General features: G+C 46.7%; 2 protein-coding genes across 5 annotated transcripts; both read right to left on the bottom strand.

Annotated features, from left to right (window-relative positions):
* Window positions 1-309: 309 nt before the first annotated feature.
* taok1b (TAO kinase 1b) lies at window positions 310-15,655 on the bottom strand. Of its 4 annotated transcripts, XM_078787923.1 has the most exons (22): window positions 15,038-15,655; window positions 10,708-10,966; window positions 10,536-10,607; window positions 10,358-10,459; window positions 9,521-9,566; window positions 9,348-9,444; window positions 9,154-9,267; window positions 8,994-9,085; window positions 8,829-8,922; window positions 8,479-8,560; window positions 8,215-8,382; window positions 7,810-8,016; window positions 7,495-7,629; window positions 4,918-5,154; window positions 4,692-4,820; window positions 3,428-3,511; window positions 3,073-3,192; window positions 2,629-2,868; window positions 2,340-2,552; window positions 2,078-2,260; window positions 565-1,999; window positions 310-528 (listed from the first exon to the last, which is right to left on the bottom strand). In XM_078787923.1, exons 2-21 carry the CDS (start codon window positions 10,837-10,839, stop codon window positions 1,505-1,507), a joined length of 3,042 nt encoding a protein of 1,013 aa, XP_078644049.1. In that variant the 5' UTR covers window positions 10,840-10,966; window positions 15,038-15,655; the 3' UTR covers window positions 310-528; window positions 565-1,504. The 4 variants fall into 4 exon arrangements, with proteins under 4 accessions (XP_078644049.1, XP_078644047.1, XP_078644048.1 ...); XM_078787921.1 differs by having other exon boundaries at window positions 7,810-8,382; XM_078787922.1 differs by lacking the exon at window positions 15,038-15,655 and adding an exon at window positions 14,609-14,757 and having other exon boundaries at window positions 7,810-8,382.
* A 1,115-nt stretch (window positions 15,656-16,770) lies between these two features.
* On the bottom strand, window positions 16,771-26,635 carry smg6 (SMG6 nonsense mediated mRNA decay factor). The gene is made up of 18 exons (XM_058088302.2): window positions 26,486-26,635; window positions 23,706-25,974; window positions 23,436-23,628; window positions 23,243-23,353; window positions 23,059-23,165; window positions 22,832-22,910; window positions 22,424-22,753; window positions 20,998-21,059; window positions 20,783-20,928; window positions 20,600-20,713; window positions 20,353-20,527; window positions 20,052-20,271; window positions 19,805-19,981; window positions 19,528-19,695; window positions 19,308-19,452; window positions 18,964-19,217; window positions 18,043-18,124; window positions 16,771-17,959 (listed from the first exon to the last, which is right to left on the bottom strand). Exons 1-18 carry the CDS (start codon window positions 26,577-26,579, stop codon window positions 17,829-17,831), a joined length of 4,857 nt encoding a protein of 1,618 aa, XP_057944285.2. The 5' UTR covers window positions 26,580-26,635; the 3' UTR covers window positions 16,771-17,828.
* Between the last annotated feature and the right edge of the window lie 1,080 nt (window positions 26,636-27,715).

Below are 27,715 nucleotides of genomic sequence, written 5' to 3'. Positions count from 1 at the left end.
CTTTCAATCCACTGCACCATGATCTTCTTGCAGGCGTCCATGCAATCAAGTAACAGATGTGAAACGTCACATGGTTGTGATTGGTTCATTAGGAGCCAATCATGAATTACAAGTGCTGACATCGTTCAAATCCAAATCCTGCGTTTTTGATTCATATTAACGGCAGCATCGGTAGATGCAAAGAGGTGGAAGGACCGTACAGTAGTCGGACAGTAGCAGTATTTCCATTGGTCACCGGAGTTCACTGCAGTGTAGTCCAAAACAAAATAAAATGAAAATTGATTCAAGTATCAAATGAGAGACGCAACAAATAATAAAATTACTTTATTACAGATGATTCATAATCCAGTAGCCCTCTTCCAACAAAAAATAATTACAAACGAAATATTACATTTATGTCCCTAGACATGTTTTTGTTTGTCATCGAGTCCTTTTGTGAGGAATAACTTCTCTCTTAGGCAACGTGACATTCAGCTTTTCCACCTGAAGACTGAAGACAGCAAATTCCACCAAGGACAGCAAAGAATACTGAAACTGTACATGAAACTGTACATGAAACTGTACATGAAACTGTACATGCTTAACCGTGCCCCTTGCACTGAGTGGGCGGGGCCACAGTAGATCTGCTTTATCTCTGTGCAATCAGTGCAAACGATCTCAGGTGAACTTGCCTCAGAGGAATCTAGCACGTCTCTTAAGGCGTCAGGGCATGAGCTTCATTTGGCTAAGCCCCCATTGCGCGTTGACTGGAACGCTGCCGCTCGCAAGCACATCTCTGTTCTTTTATGTGTAAATTAAAACATTTTCTTTCTAACTTCATTTACAATATTAACACATTTACTGTACATTCCACCTGTGACTGTTAAAGATGCGCCTCCTATATAGAATCATACATATATTGACGTACATACATATATACACTTCACCTGTTCATCTCATTTCCTCCATTCTTGTCACACTGGAAGTGGGCAGGGTTTAGACTCAGCGGGGCCGGGTCGCGAGGGTGAGACAGAGTGGGGTGTCACCCTGGGGAAGGTTTGCAGGGGCACAGCGGTGAAGATCACAGCATCAACCCCCATCCTCCATGACAATTTGATGTCACTTCCTGTCCAGCACGGACGTAGACGATGCTTGGCTAACTATCTTCGCTTCGTACGCGTTTTTTTTGTTCACTTGACACGACACTCACCTTCTTCGCTTGTTGCATCCAGTGTATGCATGTTGAGGCAGGCTGCGGCAAGATGCTAACATGGCACTAGCATGCCGCTAACATGACACTAGCATAACGACGACATGGCGCTAACATGGCAGACATGATACTAGCTTGACATTGGCATGGCACTAAAATGAGGCTATTTGACACTAGCATGGCAGACATGACGCTAACATGACAGTAGCCTGTTGCTAACTTTGACGCAGGTAAAAATGTAATGACTTTGGATTGTGTTCCAGCACTTCCTGACGGTAAAGTGTGTGTGTGTGTGTGTGTGTGTGTGTGTGTGTTTTAAGTGTAGGACAGGTGTGATGAATTGGAGATCTGGGAGGTGATGCTGGTGCTCCTGCTCATGCCCTGTTCACTCCTCCCCCCCGCTGACGTCCTCCTCAAAGCCTGCGGGCTGTTTCTCACCCCTCCCGCACCTGCCCCGCTCCCCCTCTGACCTCCCGCTGCGGGGTGATGGAGGCTCCAAGGGGGCGGGCCCCCGGCCATCATGGGTGGACCCCAGGGCTGCTGGGAGCTGGAACCCCCCTGCTGCTGGTGACTTTGGTGGCCTCCTCCTCCTCCGGGCCAGTGTCCACCCCCTGGAGCGCCGTGGCCTCCGCCGGCCCCTCCTCCCCAACCCCCTTGCGAGTCAGGGCCCAGGTTGGTGAGGACCATGTTGCTGAATCCTAGCCTCATGGACTCTGAGTCAAAGGCCTCGATCTCTCGAGCCTGACGCTCCAGCAGAGAGCGGATCCTCTCCAAACGTTCGTTCTGCAGAGCCAGCATCTCCTCCTCAATCTGTGGAGGGTGGGGAGACATGTTGAGGCTGATGTTTTTTTTTTAAAAACATGCTGAGCAATTTTAGGGGCCTCTTACTTTCTGCTCCAACAGCGCCCTCCGCAGACTGACCCTCTGCTCCAGGTCTCGCCTCTCCTTGTCGTGCTGGGCATCCGTCTGCATCTTTATCTTGCTTTGGTAGGCGTTGAGGAGCTCCAACTCCTGCTGGAGCTGCATCCTCAGCACCTGACACTCGCCCTCCTGGGCCTCGTCCAGACGCAGCTGAGCATCAACACACCCTTGGCATCATTAGCATGCTTAGCAAACAGGAAGTGTGGCGTCTGTGGTGTGGCGCACTCACGGCCTGCGTGGAGAGCATGTCGTTGATGGAGTGGTCGTACTGTTCGGCCAGGATGGCCAGCTTCCTAGTCTGCTCCTCCTTGAGCCGCTTCAGCACCGCCTTGTGATCACACTTGGGTGTGGTCTCCAACAGGTGGTTGCGGAGGGCCTTGTATTGCCTCGTCTGTGTCTTGCATGTCTCCTGGAATTGCTTCTTTATCTGAAGCTCCTTGGACTGACAGGACAGGTGTTAGAGGTTGTTGGAAGGACTATGTGTGTGTGTGTGTGTGTGTGTGTGTGTGTGTGTCCACCTTGAGGCTCTTAGGCTGCTGTCGGACCTCCATGAAGTGTTTGCGCCTGAGCTCACGCTCCCTCCTCTTGTTGTACTCCAGCTGGTTGGTGAGTTCTGTCTGGTGTTGGGTGCGAATCAGCTCGGCCCGGGCCTTCTGGATGGTGGCCAGGTGGCGGAACTCCAGCTCCTGCATCGACTCGTGATGCCTGAGTAGCATGGCGTGCTCCAGGTCCTTCTGTGTCTGACGCTTGTTCAGCTCCTGGAGAGCAACCATGATGGCATCACAACTTAAAAGGCCTGCATGTATAGTACAGTCTCAGGTGCCATGTTGCCAAGTTAGGCAATTCTGACATGAAGCACAAATTTGACAAATTTAATTAATTCCCCACATGCAACCTACCACAGCCACATATAGATCGCAGTCCTGTGGGAAATAGTGCAGTGTGTGTGTGTATATGTGCACCTCTCGGGCGAGGTCCTGCTCCACATTGTGTCTGGCGATGAGGATTCTGCGCTTGAAGCGTCGACATTCCAGCTCCAGGTACTGCCTCTGTCTCCTCAGCAGGTTGGCCTCCTCCTCAGCCTGCAAGCACACACCTTGAGCATCAGTGGCTGGACACCACTGGCATCAGTAGCCAACATCTTTAGCATCAGTGGCTGACATCTTCAGCGCCAGGAGATAACATCCTTAACACTCCAGTAGCTAACATCTTTAACATCAGTTCTTGACAGCTTTTAGCATGAGTAGCTATCACTGTGAGTGCATGTGACATTAGCACCATTATGATGTGAGTGAAGTGCACGTGACGATCTTTAACCTGGAAGTGCTGGATGTTCTCCTTCTGCTTCGACAACCACTCCTGCTTCTCCTTCTTGGGTGTGGACTGGTTTTCACTCAGCTCCTGACACAACACAAGATGACTGACATTGTCATTGACGATCATCAGCAGCAATCATATGTTGTTTCAAGTCAAGCAGTGTTAAAGGCTGACTTGAGTGCCCTCTACTGGCTGAATCATGTAACAACAGCTATGATAACTAGATAACTAGACTGCCATCTGCTGCTAGTAGGTGAAACGCTGCACATTGCAAACGTAGACAGTAGATCCCAGCCTATTAGCTGATTTATTTCCTCAGCTTTAAAAATTGTAAATATTACGTTTATTAAATGCATCTTCAATATAAATTAATTTGATTGCACTGTCGGCAGCTATAAATTCATATTTTCCAGCAAGAAGATGCTTGGACAAGATGTGATGTGGTGTAACTGCATGTTTCATAAGTACAATTCGGTATACAGTAATCCCATGTTTATAGTCATTAGTTGGTTCCAGACATGACCGTGATAAACAATCTTCTATGATGCTTTTCCCACTTTTCTGTACAGCCTTTGCTTTGGATTCGGAATCCAACACATGGCTGTATATTAAAAGCTGACATTTTAAAATGATGCATGGCCGTTTAATAACTGCTAAACTGTTCACAGCGAGCAGCACAAACCAGAAGTCCTTTTAAGCACTCACGGCTGTGACCAACCACAGCGGAGTGGGCGTGCTTGGAGGTGGACCGTGGGTGGAATATATTAAAACAGGCTTGATCAAGTGACAACAATAGTCAGCAGCACTAGGTATGGATGTAAATGGATCCATGTATGAGGGGTATAGTTTTATACACAATGTAATGGTGGATAGGCTAATGTAGAAAGGCTCGAGGAAGTGTTTAAACCCAACATTACTTACCAGGAGCTGACAGGGGATAAGCTCTTTTCTGCTATAGCTAATGGCTTTTCGCTCTCCAGTTGGGACGCTTTGCAAATGTTTCAGACAGCATGTCCATGTCTATGGGAGCCAGAGGTATGGTTCTTCACCAATGTTTAGATGGAGGCCAATAATATATACTTTTTTTTGGCTAATATCGGATCAGGACACCCCAGGCTTACAATATCAAAACTGGCTTATTTATTTTAATGGGTGCATCCGTGCACGTTTTTTCACCTTTCCTGTACAATCCTAAATGTTCAGAGAGCTCAGAATAAATGTAAGCCACTGAAACATGTTCATGCTGTAGCGTTGCCATGGTTACCTCTTTGAGCTGCTCCTTGCGTAGTTTGTACTCTCGTTTCTGAGACTCCAGGAAGCTGCTGAGCTCTTTCTTCTGCTGCACTTGAATGTGCTGCTGGAACTTCTTCTCATCGTTAGTAAACGTCTTCAGCTGATGATGAGACACCCGCTTGTTAGAATTAGCATGCTGTCCAGCAGAAGGATGTGTGTCTGTGCGTGTGTGTGTTTGAGAGAGAGAGAAAGCTCACATCCTTGTCCAGGGAGGCCTGGTGCTTCTTGAGTAATTTATCCATCTCCTGAGTGAAGTTGTTCCTCTGGCTCTCCAGTTCCTTGTCCAGCCTCAGTCTGTGCTCATCCATTTCACCCTTCAGCTTGTTCTCCAGTGCCATCAGGTGCTTCTGGTGCTGCCGCCGCATGCGCTTGTATCCTGACATCTGCTCTCGAAGCTCTGAGTCCTGCTCGTGCTCCTGCATCTCACGTGTCACCTGTGGAGAACACGCTGGTGTTTCATTGTGCACAGTCCATGTCAACATGAGATACAACGCACCCTTGCAAGCGCAACATTCTTTTATTATCCATTTGACATTTCCATTATGTCTTTTGTTGTCATATTTAACATGAAGAAAATAATATTTGTGCACGCCTTGATATAGGAGTAGAATTGCTTACATACAGTACAATAAACATTCTACTATACTTTATACAGCAGGGACATGGCAAATAATGTGCTAGGGAGATTTGGGCCACACATGAGAAAAAAACAAGTCATCATAGCTTAGCATCCAGACAATGGTGTATAATTACGTATCCAGCATTTACTTATGCGTTATCCAATATTTTGTTTTTTTGTTTGTTTTTTGTGTTGTTTTGTGTTCATTTGTCTTTCATTTATTATTTTTTTTTATTATATAGTAAATAGTATTCATTTGTAGTTTTTAAAAATGAATTCTCATTTTACTCACACACACACATATATATACATACAGTAAACCTCGGATACAGTGAAGAAAATAAGTATTTGAACACCCTGCTATTTTGCTATTTCTCCCACTTAGAAATCATGGAGGGGTCTGAAATTTTCATCGTAGGTGCATGTCCACTGTGAGAGAGATAAACTAAAAAGAAAAATCCAGAAATCACAATGCATGATTTTTTAACAATTTATTTGTGTGATACAGCTGCAAATAAGTATTTGAACACCTGTGTATCATCTAGAATTCTGACCCTGAAAGACCTGTTAGTCTGCCCATTAGAAGTCCACCTGCACTCCATGTATCATCCTGAATCAGATGCACCTGTTTGAGGTCGTTAGCTGCATAAAGACACCTGTCCACCCCATACAATCAGTAAGACTTTAACTTGTAACATGGCGAAGACCAAAGAGCTGTCCAAAGACACCAGAGACAAAATTGTACACCTCCACAAGGCTGGAAAGGGCTACGGAGCAATTACCAAGCAGCTTGGTGAAAAAAGGTCCACTGTTGGAGCTATCATTAGAAAATGGAAGAAGCTAAACATGACGGTCAATCTCAATCGGAGTGGAGCCCCATGCAAGATATCACCTCGTGGGGTCTCAATGATTCTAAGAAAGGTGAGGAATCAGCCCAGAACTACACGACAGGACTTGGTCAATGACCTGAAAAGAGCTGGGACCACCGTTTCCAAGGTTACTGTAGGTAATACACTAAGACGTCATGATGTGAAATCATGCATGGCACGAAAGGTTCCCCTGCTTAAACCAGCACATGTCAAGGCCCGTCTTAAGTTTGCATATGACCATTTGGATGATACAGAGGAGTCATGGGAGAAAGTTTTATGGTCAGATGAGACCAAAATAGAACTTTTTGGTCATAATTCCAATAAGCGTGTTTGGAGGAAGAAGAATGAAGAGTACAATCCGAAGAACACCATCCCTACTGTGAAGCATGGGGGTGGTAGCATCATGCTTTGGGGGTGTTTTTCTGCACATGGGACAGGACGAGTGCACTGCATTAAAGAGAGGATGACTGGGGCCGTGTATTGTGAGATTTTGGGGAACAACCTCCTTCCCTCTGTCAGAGCATTGAAGATGGGTCGTGGCTGGGTCTTCCAACACGACAACGACCCGAAGCACACAGCCAGGAAAACCAAGGAGTGGCTCCGTAAGAAGCATATCAAGGTTCTAGCATGGCCCAGCCAGTCTCCAGACCTGAACCCAATCGAAAATCTTTGGAGGGAGCTCAAACTCCGTGTTTCTCAGCGACAGCCCAGAAACCTGACTGATCTAGAGAAGATCTGTGTGGAGGAGTGGGCCAAGATCCCTCCTGCAGTGTGTGCAAACCTGGTGAAAAACTACAGGAAACGTTTGACCTCTGTAATAGCAAACAAAGGCTACTGTACCAAATATTAACATTCATTTTCTCAGGTGTTCAAATACTTATTAGCAGCTGTATCACACAAATAAATTGTTAAAAAATCATGCATTGTGATTTCTGGATTTTTCTTTTTAGTTTATCTCTCTCACAGTGGACATGCACCTACGATGAAAATTTCAGACCCCTCCATGATTTCTAAGTGGGAGAAATAGCAAAATAGCAGGGTGTTCAAATACTTATTTTCTTCACTGTATATCGGATTCAATTGTTCACACTGGTTTTGTCCAATATAAGCGAAATCCGTTATATGCGTATACCGGAAAAAGTATGATATATGCAATGAATTTTTATTGGAAATGCATTACAGAAAAATTGGTTCTTTTTTATCTGTCCATTGTGAGCGAATTTCCGATATATCTGAGTCCGATATATCCGAGGTTTACTGTATAAAGCATGTGTACGTGTTCTCACCAGTGAAGCAGTGCGGATGGTAGCAAAGTGCTCTCTGTTTCGATGGTGCTTCCTGGGAGGCTGAGCCGAAGTTGCCTGAGGCTCTGATGACCGATCGCCAGTCGCTTGATCACCGGTGAAAGCCTCCTCTTCCTCCTGCAACATCAACGTGTGCTCAACCCAGCTGCACAAACCCATTTAGGCAATCTTCTGACAATGGAGCAAGCTCCTTTCAAGCTTTCTCAGCACATTATACATAATACACTTAGCTTGGTTATTGCACTTTTTTGGAACATATTTGTATAAGTATTGATGTAATAGCTGTTGTGTGCCCACCGGTTTGAGATGTATGACAGAGCTGTTAGACATGACGGTGTGGTCTCCCTCCATCAGGTCCAGCTCGCTGCGGCTGTCCTGTGCGGCTTCATTGAGACTGTTGACAGAGCTGCTCTGAGAGCTGGCGCTGATGGACATGCTGGGAATGGACTGGTTGCTTCCCACGCTGTTCACCGTTCCCGTGCGCCCACCGCCCGGCTCCAGCTCCTTGAGGTGCACCCGGTAAAGACACACAGGGAGGGCGGGAGGAGGCGGATCCAGAGGGACAGACGGACAGGACGAAGATGGACATAGATGCAAGCATAGTGATGCACACCAGCTTATTACAAGGCACCGAGATCTAACATAATAGCATCGTCGCTTTAGCTTCAACACACACACAAATACAGTCACATGGACACACACCTCATCTGGATCAGGAGCTTCTGGTGCAGGCCCATTATGAGCCTCCTGAAGGAGAATCTTCTTCATCTTGCGGTACTGCAGGTTGTCCAGCTCACGCACAGCATCCTTAGTCCTCTGAATGAGGTCCATCAGAACTGAATCTGGACGCTCCCTCTGCAGAAATGCATGCTGGGGGACGACACAGACTGTGTATCTCACTTTGGTCCAAAATGTACTAAAGTAAGTAGTGCTATGTGCTTAACGCAGAACTGTGTCTGTGCTTACACCCAGCATGTCATCAGAGTGGGGTCGGTCCTGTGGGATTTTCTGAAGGCAAGAATCAATAAAGTTCCGGAAATAATCGGTCCTGTGGAAGGATGAAATGAAACACACATAAATTTAAAAGAATCACTTTTAACTTAAAAAGAAGTGACAATCAGTGAAGACGTCTGCCACGGTTACACAGTGCTCAGTATGTGTTGTACTCCAGTCCTGTAGATGGTTGTGTGCAGTACAACATGCCACACGCAAGCCTTTTATGTCATTTTGCATAATCCTTCTAACAAAAACAATCTGTGCTTAGCGGAGGTCAAAGGAGAGTGTGTGTGCGTGTGTGTGTGTGTGTGTGTGTTTACCATTCACTAGACTGCAACGTGGGGCTCTCATTCTGCGCTATGTGGTATAAGGCACTCATTGCGTTCATGTTAAACAATGGAGGCTTCCGCTCGGCTGCAATGACAGGGACAGTTAGTAAACAGTAATTAACAACGTGAATGTGTGTCTGAGTAAAGACTGGTTACCCAGCTCTATACACGTGATGCCTAAAGACCAGACGTCCACCTTTCCATCGTACTGGCCCTCGTCCATGGCCAGGATCACCTCAGGCGCCATCCTAACAAGCACACTCGTGTTACTTTAGAGCCAACCAACGTAAGACACGTTGGACTTCAGACCACTGACCAGTATGGTGTCCCCACAAAAGAGTTGGCAGGCGAGGCGATGGAGGCGGAGCCAAAGTCTGCCAGTTTGACCTGCCCGGGCTCTGTCAACAGGATGTTTCCCGCCTTCACGTCCCTGTCAGACCATCACGAGCAACATGTCAAGCTCATGCCAAAAGGTGTTCAGAAGGTGACGTGCACACGATGTGAGGGCACCTGTGGATCATGTTGTGTGAATGCAAGTAAGCCAGCCCCTGCAGTGCACCGTGGGTAATGGCAGCGATCTCCACCTCCTGCAGAGGCTTCTTATGGACTGAAGGACACAAATGCACTTACAGACTTAGATGGCGACACACACACACCAGACTCATGGCAGGTCACTTGCTCACCTTCCAGGAGGTCAGAGGCCGAGCCTAGGCAGTACTCCATAACGAGCTGCCAATCAAACACAAGTTACACACATAGCTGGTTATCTTGTCATTTGAGTCTGCTTCAGTTCAACTTTAAGCTATCACAGTCCACTTGCATAAGGATGATACGGCACAAATCTAGTCTATGTTAATATTAGGGCTGGGCAATATATCGAATTTTTATAATCAATATTTTTTTATATAATTTATATCGAACCTATCAAAACCAACCAAATCGTTGATATTGATATAGACTGAATGTGAGCTGTATCTCCCTCATGTCTGCATGAAGGAGGGGTGCAGACAAGCCCGGAGGTTCGTTGAGGCTAACAGGCTACCGTGTCTGTGCTGGAAGAAACTCAGTAATTTGGAGGTACTTGGAATCCAGAGCACAAAAAAAAAAACTTGGCACAAACTCCACTATGAGAAATGTGTGCGATGTCTTCCTCATTGCTGTTGCGTTCCTCATGAAAGGAAAAGCGATCTCATCACATTACTAATATATGGCCTCCGATTCAACAGTAGCATGTACTTTGGTTAGAGTCCACTTTGGTTTGAGTTGGACCTTCTGGAACGGATGAATGACGTTAACCAAGGCACCACTGTAACCGTTACAGCAGGGGTTGGTACATTTTGTACATTAAAGATGCTAAAACTAATCCACTGTAGATCAATATACGATAAGCAATCTTATAGTATATCTCATTGGTAATTATTTGCTGTTTCAGAATATGCAGAGGGCTAATAAAAAAATGGAAAACACCCCCAAGCTGCTCATGTTTGTTTCATGTGTACAGTGAATTTTTCTTGACGCACCCAAGCAGTGTGCTCACGCAGGTAGCATCCTTTGTACTCGATGCTGTTGGGATGCCTAATCCTCTGGAGGAACTTGACCTCCTTGATGATGTCCTGCCATTTCTGGTGAGAACACACACATTTAGAACCAAGCAGGGTTTTGTTGCACTGACATGAGTTGTTCACATTGTCAACAGACCTCGTTGGACTGCTTCCCACTGTACGACATCTTTTTAATGGCCACCACCTCATTGGTGCGCACATCATGCGCCTGGAAGAGCAAAAAAGAAAAAAAGCCTTTATTCGCTTCATCAGGATGTGAACACTCAAACCTCCTTCAACGATAATCTAAAAGTCATAAGTAGACGTACAAAGTAGACAGCGCCAAAGCTGCCATGACCAATCTCCCGCAGGTCGGAGAAAAGCTTTTCCGGGTCTTCCTTGAAGAAAAGCTCGGCCACCTCCGGATCCTTCAGGCTCCCCGCCCGGACAGAGGACGGCATCCTGGTTATAGGGGTCCCGTGTCGCCCACGCAGACGGGACGAGACAGTGTGGGTGCTGAGCTACACCGGAGCAGCCGAAGATTCATCTGCGGAAGTACGAGGGCCTGAGGGACGAGCGCAGGGACACCTGCAGGGGAAGGAGAGGAAGTGGAGACAAATGTTGGAAGCGGCATTTACATGTTGAAGAGCCAACGAGTAGCGTGTCACACAAAAAATGCAAGCATGACGTTAAACAACAACAATGTAGGAGGTAAAGAGGTCAAAGTCATGTTAAGCAATGTGTGCTGCTGTGACAACAGCTGCAACATTGATTTTCATGTCGACTCCAGCAAAGCAATCTGACATGATGAAGCGGGATTCACACTTGCTTTAATGTGCATGTGAACATGGGGGGTGGGGGTGGGAGGGCACTGATACATTTTGTGCATAAAAGATGCTAAAAAACAATCCAATGGAGGTCAATATGCTAATCTATCTGAGCAAAACATCTGATCACATCTTATGGGTGCTTTGTTATAAGTGACAAAGCAAATGAATAATAAATAAGTTGGAATATCTAATAATATCTCACTAATAATGATTTCATTTTATTTTTACAATATGCCAAGAGCCAATAAAAAACCAAGCTGTTGTCCACATATGGTCCCCAGGCGACACTTTGGACAAAGATGATGTAGAGTATTTGACACTGGTGCAGGTTTTTTTGTGTTGTCAGTGGACCAGGCTCAACAAAGTGCACTTTTTTCCTCACAAAGTATCCAACTACTTAACAAGTTGTTATGGAATTATGGCCTCATGTCAAAAATGCCCACATAAGCCTGATATTCCTCATAAATCCCTCCTATTTTGCAATCTGCTGAAAACATGAAACACATCAGAAGCAATGACCATTACTAGTGTTATTAAAAAAACTATGCTAAATGCTACCAGTGCTAAATCAGTGGCCAGCAAAACAAACATCAATTTGTATAACATGTAAGGAATAATTTCCTGCAACATTACTGTTATAGTCCAGAGTGTGCCTAGCTTCTTGTCCAAAGACAGCTGGGATAGGCTCCAGCATACCCCCACGACCCTAGTGAGGGTAAGCGGTATAGAAAATAAGATTCCTGTTCTATGGCTGTCATCCCTTTTTGTCTTTGACATCACTAGTACCCTTCTGTGGCAGGAGGCAGGAAAAAAACACACACACAGCGTTATGTATGATGTACATGTGTGGCCCACTGCCTCCAAGAAGAGGGGGCGAGGGAGGAAGCTGGCGGCCACCTGATGACATGATGGCGGTGTCCTATTGGCTGAGCTGCTGTAGAGGATGAAGGCTAAGAGGATTGAAGCACTAGTTTTCTCAGTGACAACAACCTCAGCGTCACAACAATGAAAGTGCAACACAGTCTGTCAAGGTTCAAAGAGGTGCACTACTTGGCTGCAACCAGCAGAGGCACTCCGTCTCAGCGGGTTTGCTGTCTAAAGAAGTGGAAAATATGCCTTCAATGTCCCAGAAGATTCTGGACATGCAATTATCATTATATGAGCGTACTAAGCACTGAGGAGTACTGAGTACTGAGGAGAAGAAGCCATAAAAGAAGTCTTGCTAACTGCCAAGCTCGCTTGAATGTAAAGTGGCAAATCAACAGCAGTGCTTAGTACAGAAGTCTACCTGGAACGGCGTTACATCAGAGAGTAACAAGCTATGAACTGGAAATTAGCAAGTAGATTTGCAAGATTCTACAGAAAGAATAATACAACACGCAGAAATGACGCAATACGTTATCTTACATATCAGCAGCTAAAAGCTGTAACCTCTTTGGAAATTATATGAAAGAATATATTGTCATACATATTGTAATATATAAAGCAATATGGGTTTTAGGCCTTATTACTCATCCTTTAATTATATACAGTCATTCCTCGCTACGTCACCATTGGCACACCGCGCTTTCACCGTATCTCGGTTTATCATTCATTCATTCATTTTCTACCGCTTATCCTCACGAGGGTCACGGCTGGTGCTGGAGCCTATCCCAGCTGTCTGTGGGTGAGAGGCAGGGTACAGGGCACATATAGACAAACAACCATTCATACCATTTGGAGTGGCCAATTAACCTAGCATGTTTTTGGAATGTGGGAGGAAACCGGAGTACCCGGAGAAAACCCACGCATGCACGGGGAGAACATGCAAACTCCACACAGAGATGGCCGAGGGTGAGATTGAACTTGGGTCTCCTTGCTGTGAGGTTGCGCGCTAACCACTCGACCGTCGTGCAGCCTCGGTTTATCATAAAATAAATAATAAATTATGGCTGTTTTGTGGTTGAATCAAAAAATATATTCATATTTAAGCAATGTGTACTTATTCTTGGTCTCTATCAAGCTCGATAACCAGTAAATAAACTAAATGAACTAAAATACACATGAGGCAGACACTTTGGACACAAGGTGTCGTTTGCTGAGGCAAGGAGTGGACGTGATCACCAGAAAGGCATTTATTACAGGTTTAAATTATCTCACACCAGGCACAGTAATAACATAATAATAATAATAATAATAATAGCGAGATGGGCTTCTGTAACCCATGACAAGCTAGAACTCTGAACCTCAGACATCACTTGCTTCTTGCCTTGCCTTCTACACATCTGTCCGCCGACCACTAACTACCCAAAGATGCTTAATGGATGCAAGCATCTTTTTGCTCACAACAACAGTGTTTGCTATCTTGCTAACAAAACAGCAGAGAGCAAGTCGAAGTGGCCAGAAATGTGTCAATAGAATAGGCAAAAAGACGTATTTTGCTATAAAAGCAAGGATGACCAGCCCCTGTTGATAAGTAATTTTGGGTTTAAAAGCTTAATTGAGTACATCGAACTTTGCTATATGACGCCTAGCTGCCACTACATTGTGGATAAAACTATACCCCACATGCATAAAGAAGTAAATGGGTGTGTTTTCCCTCATACTTACTGTAATATCATGGATCAATACTGATTTCGGACGATATTCAAAGTTGCCATTACAGTAATATATCGAAAGTGATTAAATTGTATTGGGACAGCCCTGTTGAAGTGTGACTTACAACATTAAAAGATTTTATGATGTCCACAGTTTGACCCTGGAACAGAATATTTCCATCAACATGACTTCCCTTGGAGGAAATGTTTCTAAATCTGAACAGTTGGAGCTCAGAGGTGCTAGTGTGAATGTGCACAGAGAGGATTTGAACAATAGTTGAGCAACACAAACATTCCAACACATGCAGACGTGCCTCTCTAATCCACAAAGACCTCCAAGCCAAGCGGCCTGCACATATTTAACAATCATCATCTTTTCTCTCCATCAATTTCATGACATCCACAAACACACCTTGTCATGTGCGCACGGAACAAATGGAACGTCAGCATTAATGTGTGTATGCTATGACCACAATAACAACAACACAAACAGGTGGACTGCAGACAAAGGGAGCCTGCATGTGAGCGTGTGTGTTGCACGCAAACATCACAACATGCGTGGGTGCACCAACACACTGACACGGTGGGATTTTATCCTATTTATACAAAGTATGACCATGCATTATTATGGGTGTATTATTATGATATTGATGAAGCTAGGAGAGCAGCTTACTGACTGACAGTCGCTGTTACGCAATAACAACACACACACGCACTGACAACAAACACACAAAGCAGCAGCGCACGGCCGAGGGATGCTAGCGGTGACCGCCGATGATGAGCGACCCCCCCCCACCTGCTGTGAAGGCACCAATGACACCTACCGTGACACAGCTAGCTGGCACACTGACACCTCTCTCAAACACTCAAACTCAACAAACATGACCCCCTTGGAAGCAGAGTGCTGTTGTCCTGCAGGCACAGCGGAGGGAGTGGCTCTCTCTCCAGGCAGGCGAGTCGCATAAAGCGGATTAGCAAGCTAACGTAGCCGCTAGCACAACAATCATAATCACGTCGTTTTAACTACAAGCCTCACACAATCGCTTGGTTTGTTATAGTGACATACTACGAACCACTTGGGCAAACAAAGCCTACAATGGCAGTAGCCTTGCATACCGTATTTAAAGCTGTCACTGCGACACACTGCCCAACATTGACAGCAACTTTCCCTAGCTAGCTCGCTTCGCTGCGTTCCAACATAGAACTTCACTACATGATGTAGCATCCGCCTAAACAGTTAGCCACCGACTCACCTGGGAAAGGCGAATCCACGCAGTTTGAGGAGTGGCAGTGGGGGCGCAGGATGGTCCAGTCGCTCCGAACAGGGAGTCAGAGGCACGGGGCTGAGGCTGAGCAAGGCAAGCCAGTGCAGTTAAAAAAATCAAAGCTTTGGGCTCGTCGGCTCGCGCGTTAGCCGACGCTAACACGACATCCTTCTAGCCGATAAAAACGCTCTTCACTCGGGCTTCAATTGAGTTTAAAGCTCCCTCTCTGTCCTTCTTAAACCGACGCTAGCTGGACGTGACAAGCGGTGTCATGTCGGGGCGAGCCTGTCCGACTTCGGGCGCTCATGGCGAGTTGTCAGTCGACTTCCTCGCTAACCTTACTAGCTAACGACAGCTAACCAGCTAGCTACCAAAGTTTCTGCTTCCACTGACTGTCGAGCAAAAATGGCGGCCTGGCTCCCACTTTGTCCAGCGAAGAGTGATTGAATCACAAAGTAGAGGCGGCGAGATGTGACTCAAAGTGGGGGTAGAGAGAAAAAGAGGGGCGATCATGGAGGCTGCGTGGCTTCGTACCAAAGGAGGAAGCAAACTTGTCTCCTTCCTAAAAGTGACAACGCGCGTGTGTGTGTGTGTGTGTGTGTGTGTGTGTGTGTCAACATGGTGGAGGGTCCAGTATTTTCCCACACCCTCCTCTTTACCACCTGATTAATGTGACCTCTGCTATAAATAGACAATCGTTAATGTGCGCGCTTTAATTAATGTCTTCTACTGCTTGCAACCAAAGCATAAATTGGTCTTTCATGACAAGGTAAACAGTAACATAATGACATGTGACGTCACATTATCCACTTTACACAATAACAAAGAAAAAAGCTAAATAAATGATACATAAAGTGGGTCGTTCTGTTAGTGTTCCGGGTGTAGCAAAGTGAACACGTTAGAATGTCACAGATGTTGTAAAGTGTGTTGTCATGAGTTAGAACGTTCCAGATGTTCTTTCTAATCTGCATGAATGAAGCTTAAAACGCGAGACATTCCTCCACAGTGCTGCAGACCGGTCGACCAATCAGGTCGCGGCACGGCGCCCAGAGTGCTACGATTGGCTGCCCGCGCGCCCTGTTGTCATGATGCTGCCGGCAGTCGGCCAGTGGATGCGCTTGCGCTGTATCCAAGCCCGTGAGCATCACAGAGGAACGCCGTGTCCCTCTGAGGTGCGCGCGCATATGCAGACGTACACAGGTTCTCATAATACAGTATAGAGAGAGGCGAGGCTACATTTATATTGCATTACATAGCTTGTATATGACAATATATAATATCAATGTCTGTAACAGCGTAGATACAGAATGTTAAAGATGGAAGAAATGTTAAAAACACAAACTGCAAAATAAGAAAACAAAAACATTAACAAAAAATTCACTACCAAATGTCATTACCTTGTATAAGAATGACATTTTAGCAAAGTGCACCCAGTTGACTATGCACACGCAAATAAAACAAACTTGCTGACATATTGGTTTAGTATTGCATTGTAAAATTCTATTTGTATACAAAAGTTACATGCCAATTATTGATCTTTTGTTATTTACAATATTTGTTCCATATAGTATCATGTGTGCATCCTTAAAACGAAGCTGAAAGATTTATCATTACATTTGTGTTCTCATGGCATCAAATAAATGTGGCTTTAATTATCTGTGCAAAAGGTAACTTTTCCACTGTGACAATGCCGCAACATATTAACGACATCACCAAGTCAGTTTGAGCTCACTGTGTTTAATTTGCTCTGCCACTAAAACACAATAGCACCATCTCATGATGCAGTGAACTACAAGCAAAAAAAACACACCAGTTGCACACAATAAAGAAACAAATATAAGCCATGCTAAAGCTGTGAACATGTGACGACTAGTGGAAACTGCAAGCAGAGAAAAAACTACATGCAGTTGGCCTTTAAATCAACATGAGTGAATGACACTTAACAAGGTACAAATGTTTGTTTGACCCCAAAGCATCACAAGCTGTGTGGTTTGCAGGATGAGCGCATGAAAAGAATGCAAAACCACACAATAAAAAGTTATTTCCCAACAAAGTCACTATGAAAGAAAACGATTCATTTTGTTTGATTGTAACAAACGGGTAATTCCTGGAATGTAACGTTAGCTTTAGTGGACACAAAGTAAACAGAAAAACAGTTCATTTGCTGGACAGGCCTAAAATAACAAACAAAAGCTCCTTTTTTTTTTCAAGCGTTCAACTACCAAACCTGACGGTGAAGTTACCAAGCTGGTTTTTCACACTTCTTGTTAGCAGGAAACACCTGCTGCCACTTTGCTGGCGGGTGCCATGGTGGCATGCCTGGACCGAGGGCAGTACCACCTTGTGGTGTGATCTCATGGGAAGCCGATGAGAAGTGTGGAGGTGCCAGTGGTGGCGCTCGTGAGCTGACAAGAGCATTAACTCCCTTCCCCAGGCTCGCTACAGCTCACAGAGGACAGTCACACATCATTCCATGTCAAATCAGCACACCTTCACTGCCTTCTTTCCGCACTTGCTCACAGCCCTCACTGTCAAGTCTCATGGCTCCTGCTGGGCAAAGCACGCACACACATACGCACGCACACACACACACTCTCTCTTCATCATGAGGAAGAGGGAGGGAACAAGCATGCTCTCTCACTAATTTGCTGCTGTTCTCATCATTTTCTGTGCCCTCTTTTTCTATCCTCCGCTGAAGCGTCTCCCCTCTCCTGGTCGAGTGGCAAGCGGGCTTTAGCAGTTGCAGTTGTTCCACTGGGATCCAGCAGTCCAGCATGGTTCAGCCCACTTTGGCCCAGCTGAGGAAAGCGGGGATGTCCCTGACAGGAACGTTGCGGGTCAAAGCTTTGACGCGTAGGTTGCGGTCGTCTGTGAGAAGAACCACCTCCCTCTGGAGCCTCACTGTACCATCTGTGGTTTACAGGGAGGGGGCAAACAGCGGGTTGTAAGTGGAGCACACATACAGCAAACAAAAGTCAGCACATGTTATGTACTTCTCTGGTCAGGCATGAAGTCCTTGGCCTTGTCTTTGCAGTAATGGAGACAGCAGGACAAGATGACATCATCATTGTTGCCCTGGTGACAAGAAACACTTTTAGCGAGTCTGGATGAGCATGATCTACTGTAGACCAAAGTACCACTGCCTAAACCAGCCTGAATAAGGTTAAAGGGGACCTATTATACTTTGTCCACTTTTCTTACCTATAAATGTAGTTAGAATGTTGTATTCTTGTGTTAAAAGACACCAAAGTTTCAGATAATGAGGTTTGCGTATTTGGAAGTCAGGCCTAAAAGAAGTTTGGGATGGCTCAAAATCCTGGTTTGAAAAGGCGCAGTAAATAAACTATTTTATGAACATTGGCCAGCATGGAGCTGGACTAGCCAACAAACTGCTGCTGAAGCCTGGCTCCTTTCCAATGTTATGTGGTCATGTGGACCAAGTAACAATTTATCAGTGTTCTAACTGTGTTTATATTGTGTAAGTCATGGAGCATACAGGGAGCGGGGTTGCTAATAACCGTTTCCCCACCACAAACGCTAAAATGCTAAAGCTACTTACCATTGAGAGACGTCTTAAAGTAACCTCATTTCTTGAGAAATTTCAGACTGTCCAGTCTTTACTTCTGAATCCGATTTGGAATCCAACACATGTGGCTGACAAATGGCCATTTATTATCAACTCCTATACGGTTAGCTAGCGGCACAAACAGGAACTCCTTTTTAGAACTCGCTAGTGTGACCAACCACAGCGGTTTTTGCAGGAACCACAAAATCCATAAAAATACAGCTGTAGCTGAAATTCAATATTCCCTTTAAAAACTTAAATTAAATGACAATAAGCGCACCATATTGTACGCTAAAAATTGTGAAAATGATAAAGAAAAATAAGAGGAAGCCATGTGAAAAGCTCTCACCTGCTGGCCTGAAGTGTCTTCACTACGGAAGGCGATGGACTCCAGCTGGTTCCCTCTGCTGGTGAGCGCTCTGAGACGCGGCTCCCGTGTTTCAAAGCCATGCTCCAAGAATGCCACCGCCAAATGCGCCTTCTCCTGCACGGCACGCATGTGAGCTGCGCTGACGTTGGAATTGCCACGATAGCCCGCGCCATGTCCCAGTCCTCCACCAAAAGTGTCCTGTCCTTTAGCCAGACCATCCAGCTCTGTGATCACTGGAAGAGCATCCATCAGTGTACATGTTAACAGTGTGTCCAGTGGGGGCGTTTGTGAAGCACCGATTTGACTGAATACAGTACTCTTACCAATGAGTGGCACCACTATGATGTACGTTCCACACTGGAGGAGTTTCTTGAGTGCAGCCAAATGATCGATGAAGCCGTTGGTATCTGGCACCAAAAAGAGAGGTCTGACCTCCAACTGCAGCTGTCCACTCGTCTGCAGCACCGCCTACAACACACACAGGAGATGCAACCACATCAAATGAAGAAATGCAGTTAAGCAGGTTGGTTTTACTTATGTCACCTGTATTTTATCCCGGCGCTTTTGCTCCTGCGCCAGTTTGTTGGCAAGGGCATGGCGTCGAGCCTTCAGCTGCTTGATGTCACTCTCACTGTCTCCTGCCTCCTCTTCATCTTCCTCACCTTCTGACGCAGACAAAGACGACTCTGCCTCCACGATGACGTCGTCGGCCTGTCGCTCAAAAGGAGCTCATTATTATTTTGTTGATTCTTTGTGTGTCTAACTAGTTTTAATGTGGACTATAGTAGCATGAAAACACCAGACAGCAGAAGACGGTCACCTCTTTCTCTGACAGAGAGTCCTGTCTGGTCTTCATGTCCACAGAGGCGTTGGATGGAGGAGGAGCTATGGAGATGTATTTGCCTCCTTTGAAGGCCAGCAGAGGCTCTTCCTGTCCACACAAAGCCTCCAGGAAGTATTTAAGCACTGTCACTCTCTTACAGTCTGATGCTATGGCCTGAGGGGAAACAGAATGTGAAATTTACAGGACGTGAACGTATGGTTACAATCGTATTCCTGAGTTGTACCGTGTCAGTGTGCTGGTCGATGTAGCACGGCTCCTGAGGCGCCGCCAACAGGGGGACAAAGCCAGCCAGCAGCCTGTCCTCCTTCAACTGCAGCACAGTCAGCTCCTCGTCTCCCTCAACTTCATCTGTGTCCACCTTGTAGAGTGGCACCTCGCCGTGGTCCACACGGGCCAACACATTACACAGGCTGGCCAAGCACTGCCACACGTCAGGACTGGAGCTGAACGTGGACGAAAGAGGGGTCAGAAATGAAGGTCGGGATGGAGGGAAGGCATCAGGAGGAACGGTGAGTCGAACTTACTCTACACCACAGGGTGGTGGGTTCCACTGGTCCGGGTGGCCCAGCATCCAGTCAGACCACACCTTGATGCTGGGCAGGAGTTCTCGAAGGTCCGGTGAGAAATCAGAGACCCTCACCAGACCCTCCAGCTCGTCCCCTTTTTCCTCTTGCTCTTCTTGCAAAATGACCGTGGTGGCTAAAAGACACCCACCAAACCTTGTAGAAGGTCTGTAGTAAGAAAGCAACAGGTGTAATAATAATAGAGTACCTGAGGGAATCTCTCGCAGCAGCTCCGTGCAGCGTTGTACCATCAGTGCAAACATGGCAAGGCCCAGTGCAGTGCTCTGCTCCTGAAGGAGCGAGCGGGTTTCTCCTTCTTCCCCTGAAGGATGGATACATCATGTTCATTTGAACAGAACATGTTGAGCGCCATGTGTGCATGTGTGCTAACCTCTACTGAGTGCGTTGTGTATGGTGAACATGTTGATAGTGATGATCTGCAGCATGTGTGTGCTGCCCAGCAGGGAGGGGCCGTGTTGGAGCAGTGCCGTGAACTCCTGCAGCACCCTCCTGGCCACCCTGGGGAAGGACTCCATGCTGTGCAAGGAGGACATGTGGTATGTTCATCAGATTACATCAAGTGTTTAAATGTTCTTTTTAACTCACCCCACTTTGGTGAAGAGCTTTCCGTGTGCGTGCAGGAAGCTGAGAATGAATCTCTTGTTGAGCTGAAGAAAAAGAAGGTCGGAGTGTAATGGTACGTGTATTCATAATCAGATCATAATCAGGAACTCTGGGTTCAGTACAAAAGGCATACCCATTACCCACAAGGTACACATTTCATGGAGGACAGGAACTGTGCCTCGCATCACACGTCTATTTGGTAAAAAAATGGCTATTGGGGACAGTGGATAGCGATAATGCCAGGGAGAAGCCAGAGCTTGAAAACTGTCTTCTGTTGATAAGACCTGGTCTTTGGCAACCAAATCTGGTTCCGACTAGATGTAGTCGGACTCACCTCGACCCACAGTTTGAGTTCTGGGACCAAACCCCTCGAGAGGGGCTGGGCCTTGTTCCACTCTGGAATTGCTGCAGGGGAGAGGGAGGTAGCTTGGTGCCTGTGAGTTGGAGTCACCCCAGGGGGAACAAAAGGGTCATTTTCCTACACTTTCGCCTTGGGGAAAGGGTCCTGACCGTCATTTGTGTGTATGCGCTAATCGGCAGGTCAGAGTACTCAGTCTTCTTGGAGTCCATTAGAGGGATGGACGGTGATATTGAGTCCGAATGGTCCATATTCCGTACCTCCATTGCTGAGGCAGCCGATTAGACCTGCGACCATGAAGTAGTTTTTGCCAGTCATGGCGGCAGGCTCCGAACCCGATGGTGGACACCAGAGATGTTGTGCTGAGGGCTGCTGTCAAGCTGAAAAAGGTTTCCTATCGTTGGCCTTCGCCAAGGCTGCCCTTTGTCACCAATTCTATTCATAATTTTCAGGGCCAGAATTTCTAGGCCCAGCCAAGGCGGCGAGGGAGTCAGGTTCGGGGCCTTGGGATCTCGTTTCTGCTACTTGCGGAAGGTGTGGTTCTGATGGCATCTTCGGGATGTGACATTCAGCATTTCTTGGGACGGTTTGAGCGTGAAGCTTCTGGGATGAGACTAAGACTAAGCACCTCCAAATCAGAGGCCAAGAAACAATTCTTGAGGGAGTCCAACTGGTGTGAATGAAGCAGGCAAACAAAGATTAAGTTTAATTCAAATAGTATATTATATATTTTTTTGCAATAGGGTGGAACAAAATCTAAGAAAGCCAGTACTGTACCCCAAATCAACCAAACCGGGACCTTAAACTGAGGTACGCATGGAATCCTACTTAATTTATTTTATTAGAGTTTCTCATTATTGTATCAGGCTGCCTTCACCATGCATTAAGCAACACAGAGGATTTCAAGGTGTTGTCACGTTTAAATGCTGATGTTTTGAAAGGATGAAGGTCTTTCAAGTAGTTCAAACATGCCATGGAGGAGAGGTTCCTATTTAGGCGCATCACAGTGAATTGCTACAAAGACAGGAAAACATAAGAGATGGTTCTTACATCACTGGCGCTGAGGCTGCTGAGCTCTCCGTCCTGCTCTGAATCCCTACTGGACTCACTTCCTCCTCTCTGGGAAGACGCCTTCGGTCCGTGTCCGCTTGGGCGAACCCAAATCTCAGAACGTGCTCCGTCCTCTCCTCTCGCTCTCCCTCTCACTGCAGGACCTCTAGAGCCTCCTCCTTGCTCCTCCTGCCTCCTCCGACGCTCCAGCTGCTCTGTCTTGCGCTTTGCTTCCTCAAAGAGGCTCATGAGGCTTTCCTTGGCCGTCAGGATGGGGTTGGATGCCGCCAGGCTGCGCATGTAGTAATACACTGCGTCTAACTTCCGCTTCTGTCAAATACAGTTAGCCGATCATCACTCTCAGGTTCACGAGATGTTTCTATACCAACTCCACATTTCACCACTCACAGTGTAGACTGCCAGCAGGGCCAGCTGGTTGTATGGCCGGCCGTTTTTGGGGGCGATCTGCTGGGCTTTCAGGTACCAACTAAGAAAAAATCATATAAACTGTTAGGCGACCCTCATGAGGATAAGTGGTAGAAAATGAATGAATGAATGCTAATACAGTGTTTTCCCAAAGTTTCCAGCTTGAGGTGTGGGCACACAAACTAATGTGATTACTCCTCTGCAGGTACCTGCGTGCTTTTCCATAGTTGGCAGAGTCACTGGCTTGTTCTCTGTAACGAGCGATGTCTCCTTGGCAGATCATACATCTCTGAGCACTGATGAGTGCATACTTTACCTGCAAGACAACACAGAGACGTTAGGATTTTGTTTGTAGAACAAGCACCTGAAATAAAATTGTGTTCCCAAACCCACAGATTTGCGTAGGGGCCGTGCCCTGATGGCAATGCCGTCCATGTAGTCATCCAGTTTGAACTGGTAGACCGTCTGAAGCTTCTGCAATAGAGTGTCAAAGAACTGTGCTCCCTGGAAAACAGAGTGGCATGACAAATGTGGCAACATTCCTTGAAGATACTTGAGTGACATGCTGATGTTTATTTTGCTCCACCTCATCAAGCAGCGTGAGCAGCATGTTCCTGATGTGTAGCGTGTTGTCAGAGGCGGGATCTTTGAGGAGCTGACGAAAGTGTTCAATGACTTGGTAGAAAACATTCTTCCACAGAGCCTGGTCCACATTCTGAGATTCTGCAAGTTCGATGTCTGTCAGAACCACACGCTCGTACAGTCCCAGCAGATCCACTCTGGAAGTGAAGAACATTACAGGAGGAATAAAACAAGGCAGGCACACGTACCTTCATTTACATTTTTCATTCCTCACCTGAGCTGGGCCATGCGCTCCAGTCCGTCAGCACTGAGTCTGTCCCGGGACAGAAGGTTACTGAGCTGGAGCTCCTGGGAATCTGCAGCCCTCAGCAGCCGGCCAAGCTCGCCTCTAGCTTGTTGCTCTGCCTCTTCCAATGTCAAAGCACTTCCTGGCTGGGAGTAACTTCTGTAAGTGGCACAGAACTGACCTGGGTAAACCCCATTGGCCATCTGGTAGGGGGCCATGTAGGGGTAGGGGTAGCGCTGCCCCGCGATCGGATTAGCAGGGTTGCTGGCAGGCACAGGATAGCAATAGGGGTTGTCTGAGTTCTGAAACTTGTAGTAAGCCATGGCGGCTTGCTGCTGGGAGCGTAAGTTGTCCCGCTGGTGGACCGGAGGACTTCCCGAGACTTCGTCATCTGTGTCCAGAAAGTGAAGTTGTCCATATCCAGTCCCAGTCTGGAGGTAGACTGGGTGCTGGAGGGACTGATGCTGGGAGGACTGACTGGGAGTGAGTGCAGGTTTCTGATCAGGATTGTTTGGGTCCCAGAGTCGCCTTGCTCCTCCTCCACGGCCCCCGCGACCCCTTGATGCAGGTCCTCCCCTACTCCCACCAAAAAGTAGCCTTTGACCAACCTCAGGTGTATTGGAGATGTCCGTGCGGGACGGCAGAACCAGTATGCCACCACCTCGACCCCGAGGAGCAGAGACTTGTTTAGGACGTTCCCCACCATGCAATGAGGAACCAGCTTGTTTTTCCAAGGACACTCTCATGGCTCCTCGCCCTCTGCCTTTGTTCCCCTTAGGCCTGTTTCGCTCTTCTCTCCTGCCTTCAGCACTCTGGCCGTCTTTCCTGTATGTCCTGCTCTTGTCGTCCACTGTGTCGCTCGTCTCACTTCCTTCCCTCGAGTCCGTGGACGAGTCCCCGTTGGTTGTCCAACTCTTTAAATGGGATCTGCGTCCCTCCTCACTAGTTGTCCCTCTGTTGTTGGGCTTGGATTGTGAGTAAGGGCGCTTGGTTCTGTCCACGCTCAATGCCAGGGCAGAAGCATCCAGGCTGGTGACGCTGCTGGCTGAGCTGCTGCTGTAAGTGCGATTGCGAGGGCGTCTGATATCTGATTTGGAATAACGCTTAGAGGTCAAAGTGGTGACGTTTGATTTATTTTCTTTCTTCTCCACATCTTTTTGTGCTCCAGTGTCCTTGTCAGGCTGCTCTCTGAACCTGCTGCTGCTGTTGTTGTTGTCACCTCTTCTTCTGTGGTTCTCTCTTCCTTTGTTTTGGAACACGTCTGCATCCTTTCCTGACTTATTAGCCCTGTCGGATTCGGTTCTCTCGTGCTCTTTTCCCCTCTCCGTGCGAGCACCGCCATCATCTCCTCTTCCCGACTCTTTATTCTTCTCCTTGTCACCTCCTCTCCTCCTGCGGTTTCCCTTCTCCCGCTTCTTCTCTCCCTCCTCTTCTTCTTTGGTTATGCCCCCCTGCTCTCTTCTTTCCTTCTCAGCTGTATTCCCTCTCCTGCCACCTGCTTCACAGTCACCTTGGCCTTCTCGGGACAGTTTAGCTTTTCCTTTAACGCTGAGTTTGTCCACTTTGCTAGCAAGTCTCTCCACTAGAGCATCAGAGGGAGCTTTTTCCACATCTTTGCTTCTCTCATTGGGTTTAGGCAACCTGACATTGTCCCCTGAACCTTTGACTTCTTTTTCATTCCCTACCTGTTTGGGGAAAGATGTTTTACGCTTCTCCTCCCGTTCCTCTGTACTACGCTGGGGTCCTGGTTTGTCTTTGGGATCCTGTTTCCCAGGGGGAGGCTTATCCTGCTCTCGTGCTACTCCACAGTCTTTTCCATGCACATTTCTGCGACTTCCAGGTTGGTAAAATTCCCGGTCAGGCTTGCGAGCTTTCTTTGGCTTAGCCGCTCCTGCAGGTTCCTGACCTTCTCTGTCATTTTCAGTCAAGTCGCTGTCCTGGGGGGCCTCTGTTTTAACCTGGAAGTGGGTGGCTCCTTTGCAGTTCTCACCATTACTGCTGTCACTTCTCATTGTGCTTTCACATGCACTCATTCCTGCATCGGTACACTCCCGTCTCCATGAAGTAGGGAGGCTCTTTTTAGTGTTCTTTGGCTTCACTGGTGGGTCTTGTGAATCAGACGTCTGGGGTCGACACTCCTCACTTGGACCAATTTCTGCTTCCTCACTGTCATGGCGATGGCACCCCTGTCCAGGTACTCGCTGATATCGCTGCAAGTCAGGGCGCCGCCAAGGCTTCTTGCTCATGTGACAGTCCTCTGCTCGAATAAATACATGCGTAGTTAAAGAAAGACGACTGAAATGTGTAGTCTTAAAAGTCACGAGAATCATTATTGACGTCTATTGATGTGACTGTATGACGTCATCCAAGTATTCAAATCAAACTCTCCTTGTACGAGGTCAGCATTAAGTTTAGCTTTGTTCCGTATTTGTCCATAGAAGGTTGCTTTAATGGAGTCTCCAAACTTCCCTTTTGTCTCCCTCTGAAGCAGTTGACCTACACATTTACTTTGGTGGTTTTATGTAAACTTTAAACATTAAGGACTGATAGAATACCGGCTGCGATAATAAAGTTAGCTAATTTATGTTCGTTGTCGTAGCAAAATGTTGGCGTGGTGATCGTGACCGACGTTTAAAAGGGACCGCGAGGGACCAGAGAGCTAGCTAGCTAACATAAATTAGCATCACCGTGAAGCTAAATAGCTACAAATAAATATAAGTTGTAAAGTTTATCTCGATCGGTTTCCTATCTTAACCACATCCTCTCACCTTTGCGAGAGTCACCAGAGTCTAGTGGATTGTTAGACGCTGCAGCTCGAAGTTCCGCGGCTGAGATTCTCACCCTGTCCAGTTGGTCGGCCATCTTTGGACTACAACAAACATAACAAGGACGGTGGCCGCGCTGGGTCAAACATGTCAGCTGGTGACGTCAGCCCAGCTAGGACGTACCATTCTGCCTTCATTGTCAAGCACAAGTATGCACAACTTTAACAGGCTCGTTTTGTGAACGCGATGGGGTTGAATTAATTTTATTATTAAGTATACAGACGGACGTCATCATGTAGCGTAGTTCAGTTCAATTTACGAGCCACTAGATGTCAGAATTGATCTCCTATATTAGCTCAAATGTCCTTGCAAGGGAACTGTTAGGATTGGCCCGGATATGGAAATGTACTCCAATGCGTTCTACCGTGCAACTCATTTTTACAACACTTTCCATGTCTTCACTGTGAAGTGCAGATGATGTATGCAGGGGGTATGTGCGTTCTCTCTCCTGCAAGTCAGTGTATTTATGCCCATGAAAGCCCTACGAATACAATGGCCTGGATGAAGGGGAATGCTCACAGGCACATGTCCATGAAGTGGAAGACATGGGAGAGTTCATACACATTCCAGAAAACATCTTCATTTGCCTAGCAACAGCAAATTAAAGGGCCAGCCGCTCTTTCCACATATCTCCCACACATGACTTTTCCCTCCAAAGCTTCTTCTTCTATACTTGCTCCTTTATCACGTCGCTGAATTATTCATCTGCAGTGTTTGGCTTCCTTCTTTGGCATAATAATCAGGACGATTCCCAGTGTGATGACTTCCTACAGTTAGTCATTTCCACTTCATGTTGGCCTACAAAATAGTTTCTTTAGTCACGTTAATGTACTTTTACCATTCTAATATTTGATTGCCTGTGTGAGGCACATCTAAGAGGTCAAGTGTTGATGATGACAGCGAATTTAATTTATGATGGCCCCTCTATGGTGCTGCTGCAGTAGTTTGAACATTAGTGTTTGTCTCCTGGCACACTGCGATGTAGATGTTTTGTGTCTGCAGTGTATGGGAGGTGTGTGCGTGTGTGTGTGTGTGGGGGGGGGGACGCCGGAAGTGGTGGGTGTGTGTCTCCCCCCTTCTGTGTGTGTGTGTATCAGTGCTGCAGCACATTGCAGGTGGAGCAATGCAGGATGAGAAGAGACACACAAGGACAGAGTCGGGGAGGGAAGGAGG

The sequence above is a fragment of the Doryrhamphus excisus genome, linkage group LG21, assembly GCF_037039965.1.
Source record: "Doryrhamphus excisus strain RoL-2023G ecotype Guam linkage group LG21, RoL_Dexc_Guam_v1.1, whole genome shotgun sequence".
Taxonomy (NCBI): Eukaryota; Metazoa; Chordata; class Actinopteri; order Syngnathiformes; family Syngnathidae; genus Doryrhamphus; species Doryrhamphus excisus.
Note: the sequence above shows the minus strand (reverse complement) of the source record. Positions and strands in the feature narration are given on the sequence as shown.